This window comes from Ctenopharyngodon idella, chromosome 20 (genome assembly GCF_019924925.1).
Source record: "Ctenopharyngodon idella isolate HZGC_01 chromosome 20, HZGC01, whole genome shotgun sequence".
Lineage (NCBI taxonomy): Eukaryota > Metazoa > Chordata > Actinopteri > Cypriniformes > Xenocyprididae > Ctenopharyngodon > Ctenopharyngodon idella.
Genome location: NC_067239.1, coordinates 28,439,630 through 28,461,200, shown reverse-complemented (window position 1 = coordinate 28,461,200; position 21,571 = coordinate 28,439,630). Strand labels below are relative to the sequence as shown.

The window sequence follows — 21,571 nt, the reverse complement described above, 5'->3', positions numbered from 1 at the left end:
TGGACTATTTACCTGTTATCGATTGGACTGTTTATTCCCTGCGACCCTTTGCTGCCGACCCTGATCTTTGCCTGTTTCCTGGACTGTGAATGTTTTGCTGCCTGCCCTGATCCTTGCCTGTACCCTGATTCTGTTTGTCTGCCGCCTGCCTCGACCATTGCCTGTTACTGTTTTTGCCTCTGCCTTTGCCCTGTCTACTCTGTAAGGACTTTTAATAAACTAGCTGCAAATGGATCCACATTCTGTCGACCCATCATTACAGTCTTCATGACCCCCTTTGAATTATTTTTCTTAAAAAAAAATGTATATATACCTACCATATTTACCTACTTGCAATTGAATTTCCCATAATTACTCAAATAAGAAACAGATCTTGCACTGCAGTAAATATGAAAAAAAAAAACCATTACATTTTGAAAAAGAATAAATACATAAACTAATAAAACATGTATGGAAACAAAAATAATCATAATATTATAGTTCAGATTTAAAGAGAGGGAAACATTTAATAATATATTTAGATGTATTTCTTTATGACTATTTGCATAGAGGCCAAAAATATATACGTCTTAAGTTCTTAATGAAGTTTTGTAAACGTTTCTTTGTTTTGTATGAAAAGGCTTATTTAGATAAACCCTTAGTCACATTCTTCAGGGGTTTCCTGAAGTGTTGGAATGTTGGAAGGGCAAAACTCTGCATTCTATTACACAAACCCACAACCAAATCAGCCAATGAGAAGTTGTCCAGTGTTCTCGCTTGCTCTCCTTTTTTGAAAATACAAGCAGGAAAAACTAATTGCATTCTGAAAAGCTTCATTATAATTATTTTTTTCTATGGGTTAGGGGGGTGGAATTGACACTGTACTAATTCCCCATCTAAAAGCTGTTCTAGGCACACACCTCATTCATTATCTCTCTATTATCTTATTCACAGGAAAGAGCAAATGGTGGGAGGGTGAAAATGGGGTAAATAGAGAAAAAGAGACTGACTCATTAAATATTTATAATCCTGCAGTCTCATCCATTCAGTTGTGCTAAGCACTGCCAAATAGCCAGCATTCACCATTCTGGGAGCAATAGCCTTCATTTCAAAAGACCAATTGTATTTTACCCCTCAATGGCTCACACAGACAACAGGAAGAGCTACTGGAGGCAGCAAACATCCATCATAAAGAAATCAAGGACTAAGCAAAACTAATTTATGACTGAAGATATGGTTTATCTTTGCATTGCATGAATCCGGGTCATGCTGTTCTGAACTTTCTTACTCTCTCTATCTATTTTCCCCTAAACTTTTTTCTTAAACACGTGTGTGCCTGACTGACCTCTGTTATGCAACACAGAGTTGTGTTCTGTCCTGTCCAGACACCTCATTATGCAACCGGTTCAACTGAAAGATGGGTCACGAGAAAAATCAATGTCTCTGTTATTCTCATTTTACAGCAAAGGTTCATCTGTCCTTTATAACCTTTTCAATTTAGCATGCATATTCTATTACATTTTAATTAAAAACATTACTTGGCTTGTTTCCTCCAGTAGGCCTATGTTAACTTAATCTGCTCACCAGCCATAAAATTAATTGATTAGTCTCAATATGGAAAAACTTTCATGTTAAGAAGACATCTGACTTCTGTTCAGACAGACAGACGTATCAAAGTTTCCAAGTTTAATGATTATGTAATTGGATGGCAGTGAACTGATTTTTGCAGAGTGCAAAGAAAGAAAATGATAAAGTAGACATTAAACATTTTTAATAAGGTATAAATAAATATACTAGATAATGCACAAAATGTAGGCTACAGAAAGTATATTCTCAATATAAAAAATACTATAGCATATATATATATATATATATATATATATATATATATATAGGCTATATATATAAATATATATAAATTCATTTATTAATTTACTGTATTACACTTATTGTATTTGACTGCATCGTAAGCACATCTTGTGTCGACGAACTCCACCCAACATGAGCGTCAGTGAGGAAGACCCGCCCATCAAACGCCAATCACTTCTTCCACCAATCATATGCGCTCAAAAAACGCAAAGAGGCGGAGCCAAGCTGTTCAAGTCCTCTCTCATTTTTATTTCCTGTAACAAAGTCATCTTCTCAACGCTATTTTAACCTGTAAATCGTATGTTTTGTTTCAACAAGTACACATACTCGAATAATTGAGAGACGTAATAGTTTTAACCCTGATACCTCGATTAATTTGTTTTAGAAAATGGTGTACAGTTAACGGTGTCGCATTACCGGGCTTTCAGATCCGCGTGCATGTAAACATGGGCACGTCAGCGCGCGATTAACGTTTCCCGGTACCTCCGTACAAAAGGATGGATGTTTATCTTTAAACTCAGGTAATTGTCAGTTTATCATGTTTTTTAATTACTGTATCGGCCGGACTCGACACTGAATGTACGCTATACATTTATATACAGTGAATGTGTCTCAAAACCTCCCTGGGCTCCCTATCTAGGTAGCATTTTAGGCATCCATAGTCGCGTTCAACAATGTTGTCTAGGTAGGCAGCTTACTATGTTTGAGCAACATTCTCGGATACCGGGTGTTGTTGTCACTGACAGTAACCGGCTGTAGCCGGTTCAGACCGTGTTGATTTTGCTTCCTCCAACTCAAGCGGTTGAGTTTTAATCATATTGTAGTTGAACCGGTTGCTCAGCTCTTAAAGACCGTTTTTACATTAAAGAAAAAGACACAATATTAGTTTTCACTCTCTAATATTGCCACCAGGGGCAGTTATATATATTTCTGTTTATGTTTAAGGCGCGTTTTAATCTTTAATATAATTGTATAAATATAATAATAAAATGGAATCTTAAAGAACTAAGGTATTGGAACACGGAGCAAATCCAGATCAGCTGATGCTCTTAACGTGGCTTTGATTTGTTTACATTGGAAAACAGATGTGTTTCTTTTCCTGTGTTTTAGGTCTCTTCATTCACATCTCCATCTGCCCGTGTGTCAGTAATGGACAGCACTAGTGTGACTCTGACAGTGAGAGGGACCACATCACCGGGTAAGAGAAATAATTCAATAAAAGAGAATAACACATTGTACAACTTTTAATAAAAAGTAATTCACAATATTTATATTGTCAATCAGAAGTTCAAATGTGAAATAAAATAACATAGTCTTTTCTTTTGGCCACTTACAAAATGTGATTAAGTTAAAGGTGCACTGTAATCTCAAAATATTTTATTAATAAAAACAATCAGGGTGGTCTAATTAAAATTCTGTAAGTTTAACTTTGGGATCTTTGGAGTTTGTTCAGTTGCTAAACATGAGTCTAGTCATAATACCCTTTATATAGCAAATGCTATAATGTTTTGTTTTGTTTGAGATAATTTAGATTAAAGGCAAACATAAGTTACGACATGATACTTTAATCAGATCCGAGTTTGAACTTAATGACACGAGTACTCCCACATAGGAAAGCATGCAATCCCTAGTCCATTGTACTTAGACTTTTAAATCTCTTTAGATTTTGAAGGCATTCAGTTCGCATAATTTATTTTAAATGTGATTTAAATCATTATATCATGTAATAATGTGTCAATGGTAATAATGAAATATATTATATTTTACATTACATTTATATTTATTCATTTTCATTTATCCAGAGAGACTTGCAAATGAGGAATACAACTAGCTGCCCAGTGTTATTATAAAGCATTTATAAAGCATTACCAATTAAAATGTAATAAATTGTGAGAATAATAAAGTAATGTTTAGTTAAGAAGTTATGAAGTTATTATTAACCACATGTATTTGTATTTATTGTTAACTGTGCAAGTGTTGACATGATACTGTAATAGACTGTAATATTTCTGCACCATATCGCCTGGAGACATTCCTTCGCTTACCACAAAGGAGAGAAAAAATTAACTATTTTGTCTCTCTTCTGTATCAGGTGAGGTAATAGCAGTGGTTGGCAGTTGTGAAACCCTGGGCAGCTGGTGCCATCAAAAAGCCGTGACTTTACAGCCAGCGGAGGAGGATGGGTACATGTGCAGTGCCATCTTAAGTTTCCCTATTCAGCACAATCACAGTTACCCTTGACACACATATTTATCTTGTGTTTTGCTGGTCTCACCACAGCACCCTGTGGAGAACTACCATTCAGCTTCCTAAAGGGAGTGAAACTAGATATCGCTATTTCAAGGGATTCATTTTGGAATCTAAGGTGAGATTTTCGTTTCCTAGTAAACAAACATGATATAAGACATAAATTAATCTTTAAAGGTCCAATGGTGAACTGATTTCCTAACACTTTTAAAGAGTAGTCTCAGCTTTATTTATTTATAGATGTTGTTGTTTATTAGAGATGCACCGATATATCAGCCAATAAGCAATATCGGCTGATAAAAGCAAATTTTCATGCTATCACGCTGTTAAAAAATAGCTGATAGTCAGGGCCGATATATTCTGTCAATCAAAAGAGGGCAGGAAAATGCTCTGCATTTGGGCTTTGTGTAAAGAAAATGCTAAGAAACCAGTTTGATGTTCAATATTAATAGTAATTATATGAATTAATAACATTAGAAAGTTAAGAAATATTAATTTAATGTTCAAAATTTAGTTAATGTGTGTTAATATTTATTATATTATAACTGATACCAGTTACTCTGAAACAAGTTGATGAAATGGAGAGAATATTCCATTCATAATATTCCATTTTTTATGTGCATTTCTTTCCAAATATAATAATTAAAAATATAATGTTTAATCATTAATTATAATTTTAAAAGAAGGTTTAAAAGGCAGAACCCTCAACCTATCGGTATCAGCAGATATCACTGAATAATCGGCTATCGGTGGAGAAATTTAGTATCGGTGCATCTCTGTTGTCTATAACATTTTTTTTTTTTTTTTTTATCTTTCTTAAAGACTCATCATAATCTATGCGGTATGTACTGATATTGTTTGTGATATTCATGATTATATCCAACTGTTTTATTATACGTGTATGACTGCAGATTGCATATGGATTGCATTCGCATATGGGATGTGTTTATGTCTAGGGCTGTCACTAATGATTATTTTGGTAATCGAGTAATCGGTGATTATTTTGATGATTAATCGAGTAATTGGATATTTTTTGTGGGAATAAAAATAGATCTAGAACCCACGTCATATATTTATTTAATTGAATCGCAGCCTTTGTGAATTCACAATAACACAATGCCACAGTATGGTTGTTAAATGGTTTTAATACATCGTGCAGCCTTAGAAAACGGTCTAATTATACGGTTCATGGATTCTCGTACTTGGAATGCGCCACTTCTGGTATTTTGCCGGTTACTCGACAAGGGCAAATTGCAATCGAGAATTTTTTAAAATCGAGTACTCGAATTTAATTGAGGAATCGTGACAGCCCTATTTATGTCTTTTACAAACAGTCCTCAAGGGCTTTCTTTTATTCATCTTTAATTCTTAGGGTACTTAAGTATTTAAATGTAATTTTTTTACATAGCCATTTCCAGGTCTTTCTTATCACAGCTGTTAATCTCTTTTATCTGAACTTGACTCTGTGCTGGGAAGTTTCCGGTTTTTTTTTCCCCTGAAGAAATTTTCTGGAACAGTGACTGCAGGTTTCCTGCAAGCCCCTCCTAACATGCTGTGTCCCTCATACATAATATTTACACATCAACTGCTATCTCACAGCCAGAAATATTCTTTTAAAATTTAGAAGCAGAATTATTTTCAGCAAGAATTAAAAATTTAGAACCATTTTCTCATAGTTAAGCGTATCAGCGAACTATTAGAGGAAAAATAATCCCATTACATAACATTTTAAGCTAAATGGTAAGTACAGGGATTTTCAAAGCTTTTTTTGCATGTAAATAACCTGGAGATCTTTAGTTGAACACTGTGAAAAATGACAATGTGTTTTTTGTGACTAATTGGTCCACTTTTCAGATGTCAACCAATTGGCTGGCTGGCAGAAAGTGGTGAATATGCCTCATATTCTTTTTTCGGGAGTGAAACTTTGGTTTGAATGGCCAAAGTGGGCTTTGTTTTTCCAAAATCTGTCCATAATCTTAACCCCCATTTGGAATTACAGAATGCTGGTGGGCCATGTCAAGTCATAGTCAATAGATGGGAGACCCATCAGCTGCCACGCTCATTGAGTCCCTCAGGTATCTGATCCCAGAATAGTGCACATGTGTCTAATGAAACCGTAGACTCCGTCCTTTATGCTTACTACATACAGATCAGTTTGTCCCCAAACGTACATTATAAATACATTCTGACGTCAGCTTTTTAAAGACAACATGAAACATTCACAACACATTTCACATATTTTCAAGTCAATGAATCTAGTGGGAAGTAATGTGATTTTATATCTCAGAACATTTCTGCAACATAAAGTGGCCATTATTTTTGTTGGTTAATATTATTTTTCCCTGCCCACATTATTTTCTTTTAGACAATGCATAAATGAATCGTGCACAATAAAACCAGCGACATTTATTTAGAAAGCAAATAACCCTAATACCCTGGTCTTGTTGTGCAGGAATCATTGATGCATGTTCTAAAGAAGATAATGCATTTTTTATTTCATGTTGTCTTTAATGTTGATTTCAGTTTTATTTGTCATGGACAGATGTAAGGTCAGTAAAAGCCACTTAAGGGAACCTTATGGATCAGTTATTAGAAACCAAAACATCTAGTGGGCTATTACCCATCTTACACAAACAGCTGTTTCTGCTGGTGCATTCCTGTGTTTACAAGCAATGCTTTTTTTTTTGCTTTTGTTGCCCTCCCCTAATTTAGCCACTTTACATTTTTAAACTCTGAAAAAACGCTTTCAAACAATCGCATTCATTATTTTGAGTTGATTTTTACACTAAAAATCCGTTTTTGAAACACACATGCATTCAACACTTCTTTATTTGCGTGCAACGACACACATTTAATACATGCATTTAACAAACTATTCAAAACAATACGTTTTAAGGGCATTATACTATTTTTATGTTTGTTTTTAGTTTTTGCTAGGCAGGATTCATAATTTTAATCATGTAACTGTTTGCTCCAGATGTCAGCATTTCTTTGTGCTTGTGTTGCCACAAAAACAATTTGCTTGCATGGTAACACTTATGTTAAATTATGCATTTAGGTTGTTATTATTATTATTATTTAACATTTGTTAAGATACATTTAACCAAATAATAATCCTTTCATTACTATCTCTACTGTTCCTCTTAAACTCTAACATGCCCAATTTTGCTTGTATAGAATATACTGGCTACAAATGTGTAGATCTCCATCCTGTACAGAGCAAACTGAAGACTTATTTTATCTTTACATTTAGATTGTTTAAGAAATAAACCAGAAAATAAATGTCTCATGTCAGCACTGTTTGCTCTGTACTGGTGACTCTATCTTTTGTAGCATGAGTGGTTGACCTTCCATATTAATTTTTGTTTGTTTCTTGCAGAACCAGAGCATGTGATTGACGATGGACATTTTGGAGTCCATAGTAAGTTTGAAAATTGAAATTACATAAACACATGTTTGAAGGCACCCTCACCTCAAATTCAGAACATTCTTTCATATCATTTTATTTTAACAGGCAAATAAAATTTGTTTGATCTGCAGATGGTGTTGAGTGTGTGGACTCTGGGTGGTTGACGGGCCAGACAGAAATTCGTCTCAGGCTTCATTACTCCGTGAAACCTCCAGTATCTATTACTAAGAAAAAATTTAAGAAGTCACGCTTCAGGTAACAGCCTTCACAGAAAACAGAACACACATTTAACTCTTCACCCTCATTTAGACTGTCAGTCCAAATTCTATTTTTGTGCATATCCAATTGGAATCCTATCATATTTAGCAAGTGTGAATGGCAAAAAATTACATGTGGTTTGAAATCCTTTTCAAATCTCATTTCTGGAAATCCGTTTCAGTCTGAACCGATTTCAATTAGGTTTAGGTTTTTTGCTTATATGTCACTTTTTCACTTTTCACGCCATTTAAATCGTAAACTCGTCAGATGTTGTTGCAGAAAACAAGGTTTGTGTTGTGTTGTTGTCAGCCTCCATTTCTGTCTCTGCTTCATTAGTAGTCCAGTGCTGCTGCTGCCACATATTGTCATTGTCAACAATGCAAACCCGTCCATGTTGTTTTTGGCATACCAACGCAACATCATTGCCATGGAAAGAAAATGCAGATATTTTGGAAAAAACAAAAGAGAGCCATGGGACACACAAATCAGATCTGAACAGTTGCGATACACAGTGTGGACAGTCAATCATTTAGATCAGATTCCAATTGGATACACAAATAATCAGATTTAGACAGTGTGAACAAAGTCTTAAAAAGCTTATCTCGAGGTCAGTCAGACAAATTTATTTATAAAGGTCTTATTTATGTACTATGTTGCAAGCAGATAGCTTATTTTTACAATTCAAACAGTGTACTTTCTTTTAGAACAAGTACTAAACATTTATTCGTCTTTTTGACTTCACATTATACCTTAATGTATATTTTGATGCCTTATTTCACTTTTTGAGAACATGTTAAAATATAATTTACCTAATTAATGGCTGTTTTAGATTGAAGTTGATGCTGGAAGGAATTGAAGAAGAAGACGACGAAGAAGAAGAAAGCCCTTCATCATGGCATAAGATGACCACTACGCTGGAGATCAGTATGATCAGTGATGGCGGATATAAGTCTCGTCATTCCCAGCCAGAATGTGGATACGCTCTGGAACCCTCCAAGTGGACAGAATACATTATTCACACCATGGACCCTGACAACCTAGAGCTCACCTTTGAGTTCTTTGAGGTTCGTGAACGATGGCCTTTGGTGTTGCTTCATATAAAGATGACCACAACTGTATCACAAAGTATTTATTAAATGATTTACATGAATTTTGCATGGATCCTCTTGGTGACTCAGGACTATTCTGTCATCTCTTTGTGGTTTAGGAGGACTTGAGTGAACCTGTGGTTCAGGGTGATGCTCATCCAGGCCACGTAGGCACCGCATGCCTCTTGTCATCCTCTTTTGTGGAGAACGGAAAAGATTTGGGTGTAGTCACCCTGCCCATCATGAGTCGAAACGCCAGACAGACTATTGGAAAAGTCAGAGGTATAATCTGTACCACAATGCACTGGTGTTATTTTGTCTGGTCTCATTTGTTTTACACCATAAAACTAATGTACATTCCTGTTGCCCATGATGGGACCTGTTCTTTTGCTGCTTGTACACAACATTTGCCTCTGTAAACATGTCACAGACTATGTAAATATGGTCATGTTGGCAAGATCTGCCCAGTTTGAATTGTTGCTTAGTAGCTAGATAATGAGTTTATATGCCTTTCATTTATTGATGTGCTGAAGTTTAACCATTAAGTGTTGACTTCACTGAAATTAATACATTAAGTAAATGCTTTTATTCTTGATGCAATTTCAGTGGATTACCTGGTGACGCGTCCTATCCAAGGCCTTCAATGTGACATGAGTCAGTCTTTCACCAAATACTGGAAGAAAAGGAGCCCTTTGGTTGTTGGACACAGAGGAGCAGGGAGCACACATGCTGCCAGGTGAGTAGCGAAAGTGTGGTTGATCTGCTGCAAGGGCTTGTCCGCTTGGATTTAGTGTTTGTCCTTATGGGTAGGTCCACACAAGGCATCAAGAAAGCACAATAAGCACACATAACTTTGCTGCATGAACAAAGTATCAAAAAGTACATGTTTAACAGAAAGAAATAAGTTGCTCTTTTATTACAGGCATCACAAGATCAGGGAAAACACAATTGCCTCATTTCTGAGTGCAGCCAACCATGTGAGTGTAAATAAAGAATGCAGCTCTACCAAAATGCATGAAGTTTTGTTATATGATATAAAAGACTAAATCATATCTGTTTTGTTTTCATCACAGGGAGCCGCTTATGTAGAGTTTGATGTTCATTTGTCTAAAGATTTAGTTCCAATCGTGTATCACGACCTCACCTGCTGTATTTCAACTAAAAAGGTAACAGTTCCATTTGGCTTACATTAGTGCAGTGAGAAGTTACTATCATTTGAACGACTCGCATTGTGTCCTTCAGTATAGCTTTTGTTTTGACTCCGACTGAAGACTTCCTACTTAAACCATTTTAATTCAGACTTGGAACAGTCTAAAATTGCAAAACATAATAAAAAAGAAAGATCTATTTTCACCCTTTTACATTTTTGTGTCCTTTTATAGAAAAATGACAAGAATTCAATGGTATTGTTCGAAGTTCCCGTCAAGGATCTTACGTTTGACCAACTTCAGCTTTTAAAAGTAAGACTTATTTCAGATTCTTTTACCTTATTTGAACAATGAAATGCAATTATCTCCATGCTGATATTGATGAGTATAAATGTGTTTGTCTTTCTTAGCTGGACCATACAACTGCCATGGAAGTTCATGACCATAAAGGTACAATTGTCAAACAATAATTCATGTCACAAAACTGCAAAATGATCAGTTATCATATATAATGATGACTGATCATTATATAACATTCAGGTTCCAGAAGTAAAAATCAAAATCACCATAGTGAAACACTTTTAGCAATAACATATAAATCTTTCAAGACAGATCTATCATGAACTCTAAGACTGTTAAACAGTGTTTTACCCCTATTTCACTTAACATTAGTTCTTATAGCATGTGGTAGTGCATAAAAGACAGTATAAATGTTTTCTGATAATGAAGAAAAAACCCTGGCTATTAAATCATTTGCAATACTTAGGATAGTTCATTAATAAGCATACAGTCTTGTACTTTAAGAAAAAAAAAAAAAACTTTATTTGCTGTAAATTTTATTTTGTATTAATTTTAGTGCTTATAGTTTTAAAAAATACTTGCCGAACACAGGCCTCCGTTGAGCTGTGTTGAGCTAAATAAACAGTTAACTGTTGAATAGATAAAGATTCTTACTTTTGTGGTGTTTGTCTTGCAGACTTGCAGGATGAAGAGGAATATATAGATGAGCACCAGCCTTTCCCTTCCCTTTCACAGGTGTGACAGCATTTTATTTTCTTATATATATATATATATATATATATATAATATTAGGGGTGTAACAGTACACAAACATGACGGTTCGGTACGTACCTCAGTTTTGAAGTCACGGTTCGGTACGGGTTCGGTACAGCAGGGTGAGAAAACAAAACAATTTTTTTACTGAACCAACTGTATCTCTGTCTTTAAATGTATTCAATTATAATTAAAATTTTCTTGAGGAGAAAAAAATCTGTCTCTGCTAATGCTGTAAACTATTAGGAAGCCCTTACTTGCACATTACAATAATAAAGGTTACAATTAACAACAGAGCCCAAATTATTAAATTCAGTTGCTATTTATTTTTAGACATAATCATCAACACTCAAATAATAATAAAAATGGATGTATTGTAAGCATGTAAATTACACATAAGGCAGTTTTTGCATTAACTTCTGTTTCTCCAATTCGTTGTTGAAAAATAATCATTTACACAGTGGCTGTCATAACTTGTTTTCATGATGGATTTATTTAGGCCTTATATTAACAGGTTAAGTTAAATATAATTAAAATATAGGCTAATATAGACCTTATGCGCCAAGGAAACAAGTCCGCCGCCATCTTTATAATATTGTCTTTGAACTTCCGTTTTTGCGGTAGCTCTGTATATTTCTATGGCATCACTATCAAAGAATATTTAGCTGGTGAAGTGGATTTACTTGTTGTAGAGTTAATGAAAGTTATCATGAGCATTGTAATGTTTAAAGCAGATGTCTTAACAAATGTCAGTAGAACGGGAAGATTTTAAAACGAGCAGTTCATTCATCAATACGTAAGATCGCTGTGGAAATACAAACCGGAAGACAAAAGACTACAAGCGCAGCGCTGAAAAGGGGCGGGACTCTATAGTGCATATATATAGCGAAACAGTTCATTTCTCTAGCGAACTAACAAGCTGTTGACACTGAATGGCTTTTCTGAGGTAAATGTAATACTACGTAACATATTGTTTACGAACTGTTTTACTGACATCTTTCCGCGGTTGAAACAAGTTGTACTGTATCTTTCAGCATACCTTCATGTTCATTTATGTTCATTCTGTAGTAGTGAAGAGGAAGGGATGATCGCGTTCACTCGCGCTTTGCGCTACCATTTGAAGTGCCACATCAAAAAGTGTCAAAACGGCATTTATTGTTTGAATTTCTTGATAAAATGGACAGAATTTGAAAGCTGGCACTTTGTTTCTTATCGAAAGATAAACACAGAGCTTATTGCGATTATTGGTGGTTAACGTTGGTTAAAAAATAGGCTAAAAAGCATTACTGTGCGCGCCCCCTTCTGGATTGGAGTGTGGATCTCCTGTATTCATCGGTATACTGGATGAACCGAACCGTGACGTCCGTACCGTGACGGTTCGGGACAAATACATGTACCGTTACACCCCTAATATATATGTATATTTACATATATATATATATATAGTTTTTTTTTTTTTTAATCAACCAAAAGATTTTAGAACATTGTGATAAATGTTTGTCACCCATCCATACTGCTTGGTTAACTTCTTTTCTCATTTGACATCATGTTGCAGATATTCCAGGCTGTTCCAGATCATGTGGGATTCAACATTGAGCTGAAGTGGATCTGTCAGTTTAAGGTTTGTGTTGCTCCAAGCGATATGTGTCACTACGTTCCTCTGACTCTGGTCTTCTCGTTGTCCCTCGGCATCGCCTCTCTTCAATGGGGGGCAGATCATTCAGTACTATCGCACCCAAACTCTGGAATTCTCTCCCCCGCTCACTCTGTTGTGTTAATAATATCTCTGAATTTAAATCATTACTCAAAACTCACCTGTTTTCTGAATGTTATACCTCTGATTTGATGAATTGATTGCTCTGCATTATTACTAATATTTCTCTGAATGTTATGTTATGTCTCTTAAGTCCTGTTTTGTATTTCTGTATTTGACTCTATTCTTCTGTATGCTTCCCTGTCCATTATTGTTTTCATCATTGTCTACTTGTATTATCTCTTCCTTGATAATTGTAAAGCGTCCTTGAGCCCTGGAAAGGCGCTATATAAATAAAACGTATTATTATTATTATTATTATTATTATTATGTGTGATGTTTGATCTCTGTGTTAATGGAAAAAAAACACCCTCATTGTATCTGTTCCTCCAAACAGGATGGCTCCTGGGATGCAAAGCTCTCTACCTACTTCAACATGAATCAGTTCTTGGACATCATCCTCACATGCGTGCTGCAGAATGCCGGCAAGAGGAGGATAGTCTTCTCATGCTTTGATCCTGATGTTTGCACAATGTAAGAGACCTAGTTCACGTGCATATTCTAATGATGATGTTTAGGATAATGTATATTTTTACGGTAACACTTTATAATAAGGTCTCATTTGTTAACATTAGTTAATGCATTAACTAATATGAACAGTGAAAATCTTCAGTCAATCTTGATTGCATGTTGTGTTTAAGTTGTAATAAATGGTTTTCTCTTCATCAGGGTGAGGCAAAAGCAGAACAAATACCCTATCCTGTTTCTGACCCAAGGAGTGACAGACCTCTACCCTGAACTCATGGACATCCGCTGTCAGAGCACTAAGATCGCAATGAGCTTTGCTCAGAGTGAGAACATACTGGTGAGAGAACGCACACAGCCTGATGGTGTAATAGCACAGCTTTTGATACTTCAGAACATAGTTTTGAAATAGCATGGAGAGATGCCCAGTTTTGGCAGCATAATAAAACTGTGTGTAATCACAAACTTTCTAAAACTATGAAGTAAAAGAGATCTAATCATGTTTTGTCTAAACTGCAAGAGGAATATGGCTGTTTTGTTCTCTTTAAATTGGTGCCACGTCAAATTTCGTCACAAAGACTAAACAACTTGCTTTTGTATGCACTCACAGGGAATCAGCGCCCACACTGATGAGCTCTTGAGGAACATGGAGTTCATCAGAGAGGCTCAGTCCAAGGGACTAGTGGTCTTCTGCTGGGGCGACTATAACAACGACCATGAGAACAGGATGAAGCTGAGGGACCAGGGCATTGATGGACTCATATATGACAGGTGGGCTATGATTTGTCTTTGGTTCCTTCCATGCTAATTCAACAGCAGTATTTAGTAGGGCTGAGCATGTTGATGAACTATGTTTACTTGCACTTTTCCCTCTCTGGTCCAAATATGTGGCATATCATATTGTTACTCATTCACATATGAAATCAGATAGTCAGATGTGATTTACATGTAAACGCCATAAAGGTACAGTAGCAATAGCAGTCTGTTTAATTCTGCAGGTGGAAAATTGTTATCATAAACATAAACTAACATTTACAACACCGTCCTAATCAGACGTGCTGCTACAAGTGATAAAGGGTGTCTTTTCCATGTTATTTAGAGTTTTTGTCCTAACTAGCTGTGACGGCAATACGTAACGAGTGATAGGGGATTTTATTTTAGAAACGGTTTCTAGACAATGTAGAGACATTGTTGAAAGAGTAATCATCAACTAGATGCATAATGCATTAGCCTACAAGAGGTCATGTTGTCACAGTAAATTTGACTGCCATGTTGACTCTTTCAACACCTTTAATGCCCATATCAGTCTGTATGTGAATTTCTGTGGAAATGACGCAGAGGTTTATGGCTGTTCCCTGATAGTATGGGCATATCAGCACATGTCTAAGTGAGGCTGTTTCATTTTGGGTAAAGTTTAAACTAATAAACTAATCAATCATGTTCTGAATTTATGCAGTGCACCACAAAAATAAGTTTTTAATCAGATCTCTACAACTGTTGTGTAAATATCATGGTGTTTGTATGTGTATACACACACTTAAAAATGTAGTTTTAAATTTTATCCTTTAAAAACAGCTCGGTTTTACAGGACATACTTCCATCAAACACTGACAGATGTTGACGTTTTACATAACATGCTGCGTTTGCCGTTTTTTGCAGTTTCTGACAGTTCAGCTGATATTTGTTCTGTATTTTTGTTCCTTCTCCACTGCATTAAAACCCTTAAAGAGCTGTTCAGAGAAACTGTGTTCCTGTTAAATGAATTTTAAAGGAATAGTTCAACTAAAAATGAAAATTCTGTCATCATGTACTTGTCTCTGTTCATTCCAAACCGGTATGATTATTTTCAGTGCAATTTCGAATAGATTTTTAAATCAATATTTTTCATATTTTTTATATATATATATATATATATATATATATATATATATATATATATATACTGTATATAATACACACACACACACACACACACACAGCTTTGTTTTGCTATCAAAGTGAGGACATTCCATAGGCATAATGGCTTTTATACTGTACATTCTATCCCCCTACCCCTAAACCTACCCATCACAGAAAACATTCTGCATTTTTACATTTTTAATAAAGCATTGTTTAGTATGTTTTTAAAGCCATTTTAAATATAAGGACTCATGAAATGTCCTCATATTTCATGTTTACATTGTAATACCAGTGTAATACCCATGTCATTATACAAATTTGTGTTCTCATAAATCACAAACACACACACACACACACACACACAATAACAGCCCACTACTACCAAACAGTCATAAGATTACCATTTTAACCCAAATATTTATATGCAGTATTGACTCTTTCACATCTTTCCTTTCCCCTTTTGAATATTTCTTACATCATTTTATGGTAATTTGCCTCTTTTTGCAGAATACATGAATGCTTGGTGCCAAAACCCAATGCTTCAACTTCCTCTGATACCAGTAATGTCGTCTTTTTCCCAGTTGTTAGTTTTTTTTTGCCATTTGCCTGCTGCCTGACAGATCATGCTCGCCCACTAGCAACAAGAGAACCGTGTTTTACAGCAATGATGTGAGGCAGTTAAACTGTAGATTTATGATTTTTGAGTGGCTTTTATTGAAATTATTGGCCACTGGGTTAAGGTTCAGCTGCCTGTTACATCATTCTGAGCATTAGAGACTTCCTCTTTATATGAGTGACCTATTTTTCCTCCCAGAACCCATATTACTCAAATTACAGTGCAGATGTGCATTTTTTTTTTTTCCACTGTGGATTTTTTTAATACTAGCTATGTTAACAGTGCATGAATCCCCTGCGTGGACCTCAATGACTTAATCATTGAAGAATGAATGTATGGATGGCTTTTGCTCTCAAACAAGTTTGCCTAAGTATCTTGATAAGAAAAAGCTGCATTTATCTACATATGAATGATTTCACTCTGAACGCATTTTCCGTGCCAGTTCTTAAACTAAACTATATTCGAATATGTTGTCTGTTAGATATTCTATATAATTATTAGTATTATATATTAGAGCTGGGTGCTCAAAAAACACGTTTTGTCGTGTCATTTGTAATGGTGAATGTAAAACATAAACATAAGTCTTCCAAGAGACAATGGAAATGGGCCTACCAGTATGCATAATGTTCTTAAACGCACATACATCATCTGACATCATGATGGTAGAAACATCATGGTAGAAATAAATATACGCATATATTTGTGTCACTTAAGTACAGAAGTTGTTTCATGAAAATCACCTAAATATCATGTTGTCAAAATTTCTTATGTTGGTGATGGAACATTTAATGAATATCTTGTTTTTGTGAATCTAAATAATATCCCAGAAGCCTCTTTTGACTATGCAAATGGAACGTGTTTCATACATGCAGGATAGGTTAGATTTTTAGGCTGACTGTTGTTATTTTTATTTATCCTGAAAGAGAATGTGGCATTTTAATAGTAGCATTTATTGACCTTCGTGAGAGCAGACAACATATTTAAAGTCAACATGAAAAAAAATAAATAAATTATATATATATATATATATATATAATATTATTTAATGTATATCCCTCAATCTCAGGGTATGTTTACACGACAAGTACTAAAAATGGAAACATTTTCACTTTTGCATTTTTAAAAAGTTTCTCGTACAGACCGCAACAACGTCAAAATTATCCTCGTTCGCACGGATCTGCAAAAACGACAAAAATTTGCTGTATTTTGCATGCCAGGCCAGTAGTTGGCGATGTCACTTTGTAAAGAAACACTAAGCACACTACATCACCATTTGCACAAAAATGGACATTTTTGTTGTTTACATGGAGATGATAACGGTATCATTTTCAAAAATGTGCACTTTTTTTAAGTTTGCGTTTTCAGGCCCCCAAAACGCAGTTGTCGTATAAATGAACAGCCAAAACATAAAAAGTTTTCATTTTTTGGTTGACAACGATGTCATGTAAACAACCCCTTAATGTGAACGTTTCACCAGTGCATTTTATGCCAAAGAAGACATTAAAATGGGTCTTCTTAACCTTTAATCAAATTAAATACGTGTTTATTTTAAACAAATTTAATTTTCAGTTGATGCTGCTATCAGCTGGCTAATTATGTATTTAGTATTATTATTTTTTTTATTTATTTATTATTATTTTTTTTTTAAACTTGCATTTGGCCTGAATCAATTCTGATTTGAAATAAAAGTATTTTTTTTGTTTTATCAAGTTGACTTGAATTTGATATGGATGAAAATGTGTCTACAATCACAGTCTGTTTAATGTCTCATTGTCCTAGGTCATAATGTTTTCTGAAGTTTTTGTTTTTGTCCACAGAATTTTTTGAAAGACATATTTGTAATATTTAACTTCACAGACTGTACTTGTAATGCTTACATCTTCGTTTCATTCATGTCTAATTAAATATTCTGTCTACTCTTTGATGATTGTGGCAAACATGTGGACATGCTTATCATAAAACAACAGAAATTAATCAGCTACTCACATTTTTGTTCTTGTTCAAAACCTTTGTATGATCCCCTCCCCTTCACTTCAAACTTTTTGTTAATGAAACTTCCTTTTAGCCTTTTCCTTGTTCGATGACACTCCTTTTTTTTTGCCTGATTCCCTCCCTCAGATTGACCTAGAGATGAAATAATGATTTGTTCTTTCTTTTTTATTCACAGAATCTGTGATGACAAGCTTGAGCAGTCAAACATTTTCAATGTAGAGGAACAGGTTTCTCTCAAGGATGTCATCCAAACATGCGCCTGTTCCACCTACAGCATTCCGTGCTCCTCCATTCCTTGTGCAGGAAAATCCCAGGAGACCAATGGGGAGTCGGACTCTGGCCTCAGTTCCTCTTAAGAGCCACACACCCAGTTTACCTTCACTCTATGCCTGTAATCTTCCCACAACGCACCAAAACTAATGCACATATTCACTCCGTCAATAAGCCAAACTTTCTTTGAGTCTGAGATGCTTTAGAGTATAATCATGTCAAAAGAATGATATTAAGGACAACGCTAGCTTCCACAAAGGCAGTATGTTTGCTGTATTTAGCCAATTTTCTGTATATTTGGGTGCAAAAAATGTGTATTTTGCCTAAATGCAAATATTTGTTTTATAATTCTTAATATTCTGTTGTATAAGAGGATCTTCAGCCTCAGATTTAGTATTTATTGATTTCTTTATCTGCAGAATGAGTTTAGAACATTTTTGTAATATAGTATTAGAATTTCATGAACAACAAAAATGCCTAATTCAAAATTCAAATTCATTTAAAGCTAGAAATAGCAATTTTATTTAATAGCTATTATTTTGACATTATTTACTAGCTAAAAGTAAGGCCTGTCTTATAAAAACAGACTTTGAGGGAATTTGTCTTTAAAATTACACTCATGAACATGCATATTATTATTGTTATCACTACTATATCCATCCACAGATTTACACTGATGGTTTCAGTGGAACAAAATTTAAACTTTTTATTCAGCTGTGCAATTCACTGTAAATGGGTGTATATTTGAATGAATGTGCCTCTGTAAACCTGTCTGATGTATGTGCTGCGGAGTGTCAGTGTGGTCTTGTCTCCCAGCATGCATTCATACTGCTTCCTCACTACAGGGCAGTGAAATCATGCATGTTTGCTGTTCAGTGCCACACTGGACTCCAGCAACTTGCTGTATGAATCCACACTCACTGGGGTGGGTGTCACTATACCAACATAGAACAGAACAACGCTCCGAGAGCCAGAATAAACATTTAATACAAATGTAATCCGTGTCTTTTGTTCACTATGATCCCAATATCACCAATATTGTAATACGTTAGTTGTACATTATTGCATTATGGGTAGAAAGTAGTTCGCTACATATGAATGAAATTGTACACTACAACTAAAGGCTATAAAATGGCTGATACTTCTTATAGTGCACTATACAGGGAAAATGGACTTTGCATTATTAAATTATGTGACTTTCTATTTCAAGACTTAAAAAAGAAACGTGATGCGAATATTTAATAAAGACAAATCATAATTTAGTATGCAAATATTGCTGTGCAGTGGTGTTTTTTGGTTAAATAATATAAATAAAACAGTGATTAATTTCCGGTTAATTATATTATAATTAATAATAATCTTTATAATAAAAAATAATCATATTAATTAAATAAATATAAAATAAACGAAACTGTGTATGGAATTTGTATGTTAAAGTAAGGTGACCCGATTTCTGAAATAAAAACTGCGGACATTTCCTAGTTCAGTGGACAAAATATGATTTGAAATCTCATTTGTTATTATCTATGAATTAAAAAAAATTGGTAAACATAACAATACTTAATAATATTTTGTTCTACAATGTAAATTGCACACATAGGCCTAGGCTACATTTTTAAAAAAATAAAAATAGATTTCGAAGGAGGAACCCGTGGAGAAGGGCAAGTTGGTGTTTTATCAGGTTTCTGGGGACAGGACATAGCTTGTTTGAGAACAAGGAATGTTTTGGTCAGCGGTATCTTCATGAGAACTTTCCATAGACATAATGGTTTTTATATTGTACAAACTGTTATTCTGTCCCCCTACACTAGCTCTATCCATCACAGAAAACTTTATGCATTTTTACATTTTCAAATAATCATCATTTAGTATGTTTATTAATCCATTTCCCTCGTGGGGACCGCTGTGGTTGACTGCTGTGGGGAAATTTGGTCCTCGCAATGTAGGTTAAATGAGTACACACACACACACAGTAATCAATCACTAACATACACCAATCAGGCATAACATTATGACCACCTTCCTAATATTGTGTTGGTCCCCCTTTTGCTGCCAAAACAGCCCTGACCTGTCAAGGCATGGACTCCACTAGACCCCTGAAGGTGTGCTGTGGTATCTGGCACCAAGATGTTAGCAGCAGATCCTTTAAGTCCTGTAAGTTGCGAGGTAGGGCCTCCATGGATCTGACTTGTTTGTTCAGCACATCCCACAGATGCTCAACTGGATTGAGATCTGGGGAATTTGGAGGCCAAGTCAACACCTCAAACTCGTTGTTGTGCTCCTCAAACCATTCCTAAACCATTTTTGCTTTGTGGCAGGACGCATTATCCTGCTGAAAGAGGCCACAGCCACCAGGGAATACCGTTTCCATGAAAGGGTGTACATGGTCTGCAACAATGCTTAGGTAGGTGGTACGTGTCAAAGTAACATCCACATGGATGGCAGGATATATTCCCAGCAGAACATTGCCCAAAGCATCACACTGCCTCTGTCGGCTTGCCTTCTTCCCATAGTGCATCCTGGTGCCATGTGTTCCCCAGGTAAGTGATGCACACGCACCCGGCCTTCCACGTGATGCAAAAGAAAACGTGATTCGTCAGACCAGGCCACCTTCTTCCATTGCTCCGTGGTCCAGATCTGATGTTCACGTGCCCACTGTTGGCTCTTTCGGCGGTGGACAGGGGTCAGCATGGGCACCCTGACTGGTCTGCGGCTATACAGCCCCATACGCAACAAACTACGATGCACTGTGTATTCTGACAACTTTCTATCAGAACCAGCATTAACTTCTTGAGCTACAGTAGCTCGTCTGTTGGATCGGACCTCACGGGCCAGCCTTCGCTCCCCACGTGCATCAATGAGCCTTGGCCGCCCATGACCCTGTCGCCGGTTCACCACTGCTCCTTCCTTGGAGCACTTTTGATAGATACTGACCACTGCAGACCGGGAACACCCCACAAGAGCTGCAGTTTTGGAGATGCTCTGACCCAGTCGTCTAGCCATTAGAATTTGGCCTTTGTCAAACTTGCTCAAATCTTTACGCTTGCCCATTCTTCCTGCTTCTAACACATCAACTTTGAGGACAAAATGTTCACTTGCTGCCTAATATATCCCACCCACTAACAGGTGCCGTGATGAAGAGATGATCAGTGTTATTCACTTCACCTGTCAGTGGTCATAATGTTATGCTTGATCTGTGTTTTACATCTCAAATCATAGCAGACCAGCACAGAAAGGTTTTCAGCAAGAATGAACAATTTTTCTCAAATCATCTTTTATACAGGATGATTATAAGTGTTAGAGTAATCTGACTTCATGTAAGGGCACTAGATGTGGCATTTAAATGTTTCATGTTGAAATACTCTTTTATCTGGCATGGCCTTTCATGAGTAATGTCACTCTGCAGCTGTGGCCGTGTTCATTAATATTTAACATGTAAGCACTTTCTATTTGTTCTCCCACCTT

General features: G+C 35.7%; 1 protein-coding gene across 4 annotated transcripts; it reads left to right on the top strand.

Moving 5' to 3' along the window:
- Positions 1–2,054: 2,054 nt before the first annotated feature.
- Positions 2,055–19,104, top strand: gpcpd1 (glycerophosphocholine phosphodiesterase 1). Of its 4 annotated transcripts, none has more exons than XM_051874757.1 (23): positions 2,064–2,146; positions 2,234–2,369; positions 2,959–3,046; positions 3,941–4,031; positions 4,129–4,213; positions 4,918–4,936; positions 5,950–5,981; positions 6,095–6,170; positions 7,475–7,516; positions 7,636–7,759; positions 8,592–8,826; positions 8,970–9,132; positions 9,457–9,586; positions 9,773–9,827; positions 9,924–10,016; positions 10,233–10,310; positions 10,409–10,448; positions 10,975–11,033; positions 12,607–12,672; positions 13,202–13,338; positions 13,534–13,669; positions 13,940–14,100; positions 18,012–19,104. In XM_051874757.1, the coding sequence occupies exons 3-23, from the start codon at positions 2,998–3,000 to the stop codon at positions 18,190–18,192; spliced, it is 2,052 nt and encodes a 683-aa protein (XP_051730717.1). In that variant the 5' UTR covers positions 2,064–2,146; positions 2,234–2,369; positions 2,959–2,997; the 3' UTR covers positions 18,193–19,104. The 4 variants fall into 4 exon arrangements, with proteins under 4 accessions (XP_051730720.1, XP_051730717.1, XP_051730716.1 ...); XM_051874756.1 differs by having other exon boundaries at positions 2,121–2,139; XM_051874759.1 differs by lacking the exons at positions 2,064–2,146; positions 2,234–2,369 and adding an exon at positions 2,630–2,858.
- The last annotated feature ends 2,467 nt before the right edge of the window (positions 19,105–21,571 follow it).

Coding starts and splice junctions, on each gene's coding strand:
- gpcpd1 (XM_051874757.1), top strand. CDS start 2,998: ATGGACAGCACTAGTGTGACTCTGACAGTGAGAGGGACCACATCACCG. Junction 9,133..9,456: donor GACTATTGGAAAAGTCAGAG/GTATAATCTGTA, acceptor ATGCAATTTCAG/TGGATTACCTGGTGACGCGT. Junction 12,673..13,201: donor AGTGGATCTGTCAGTTTAAG/GTTTGTGTTGCT, acceptor TCCTCCAAACAG/GATGGCTCCTGGGATGCAAA.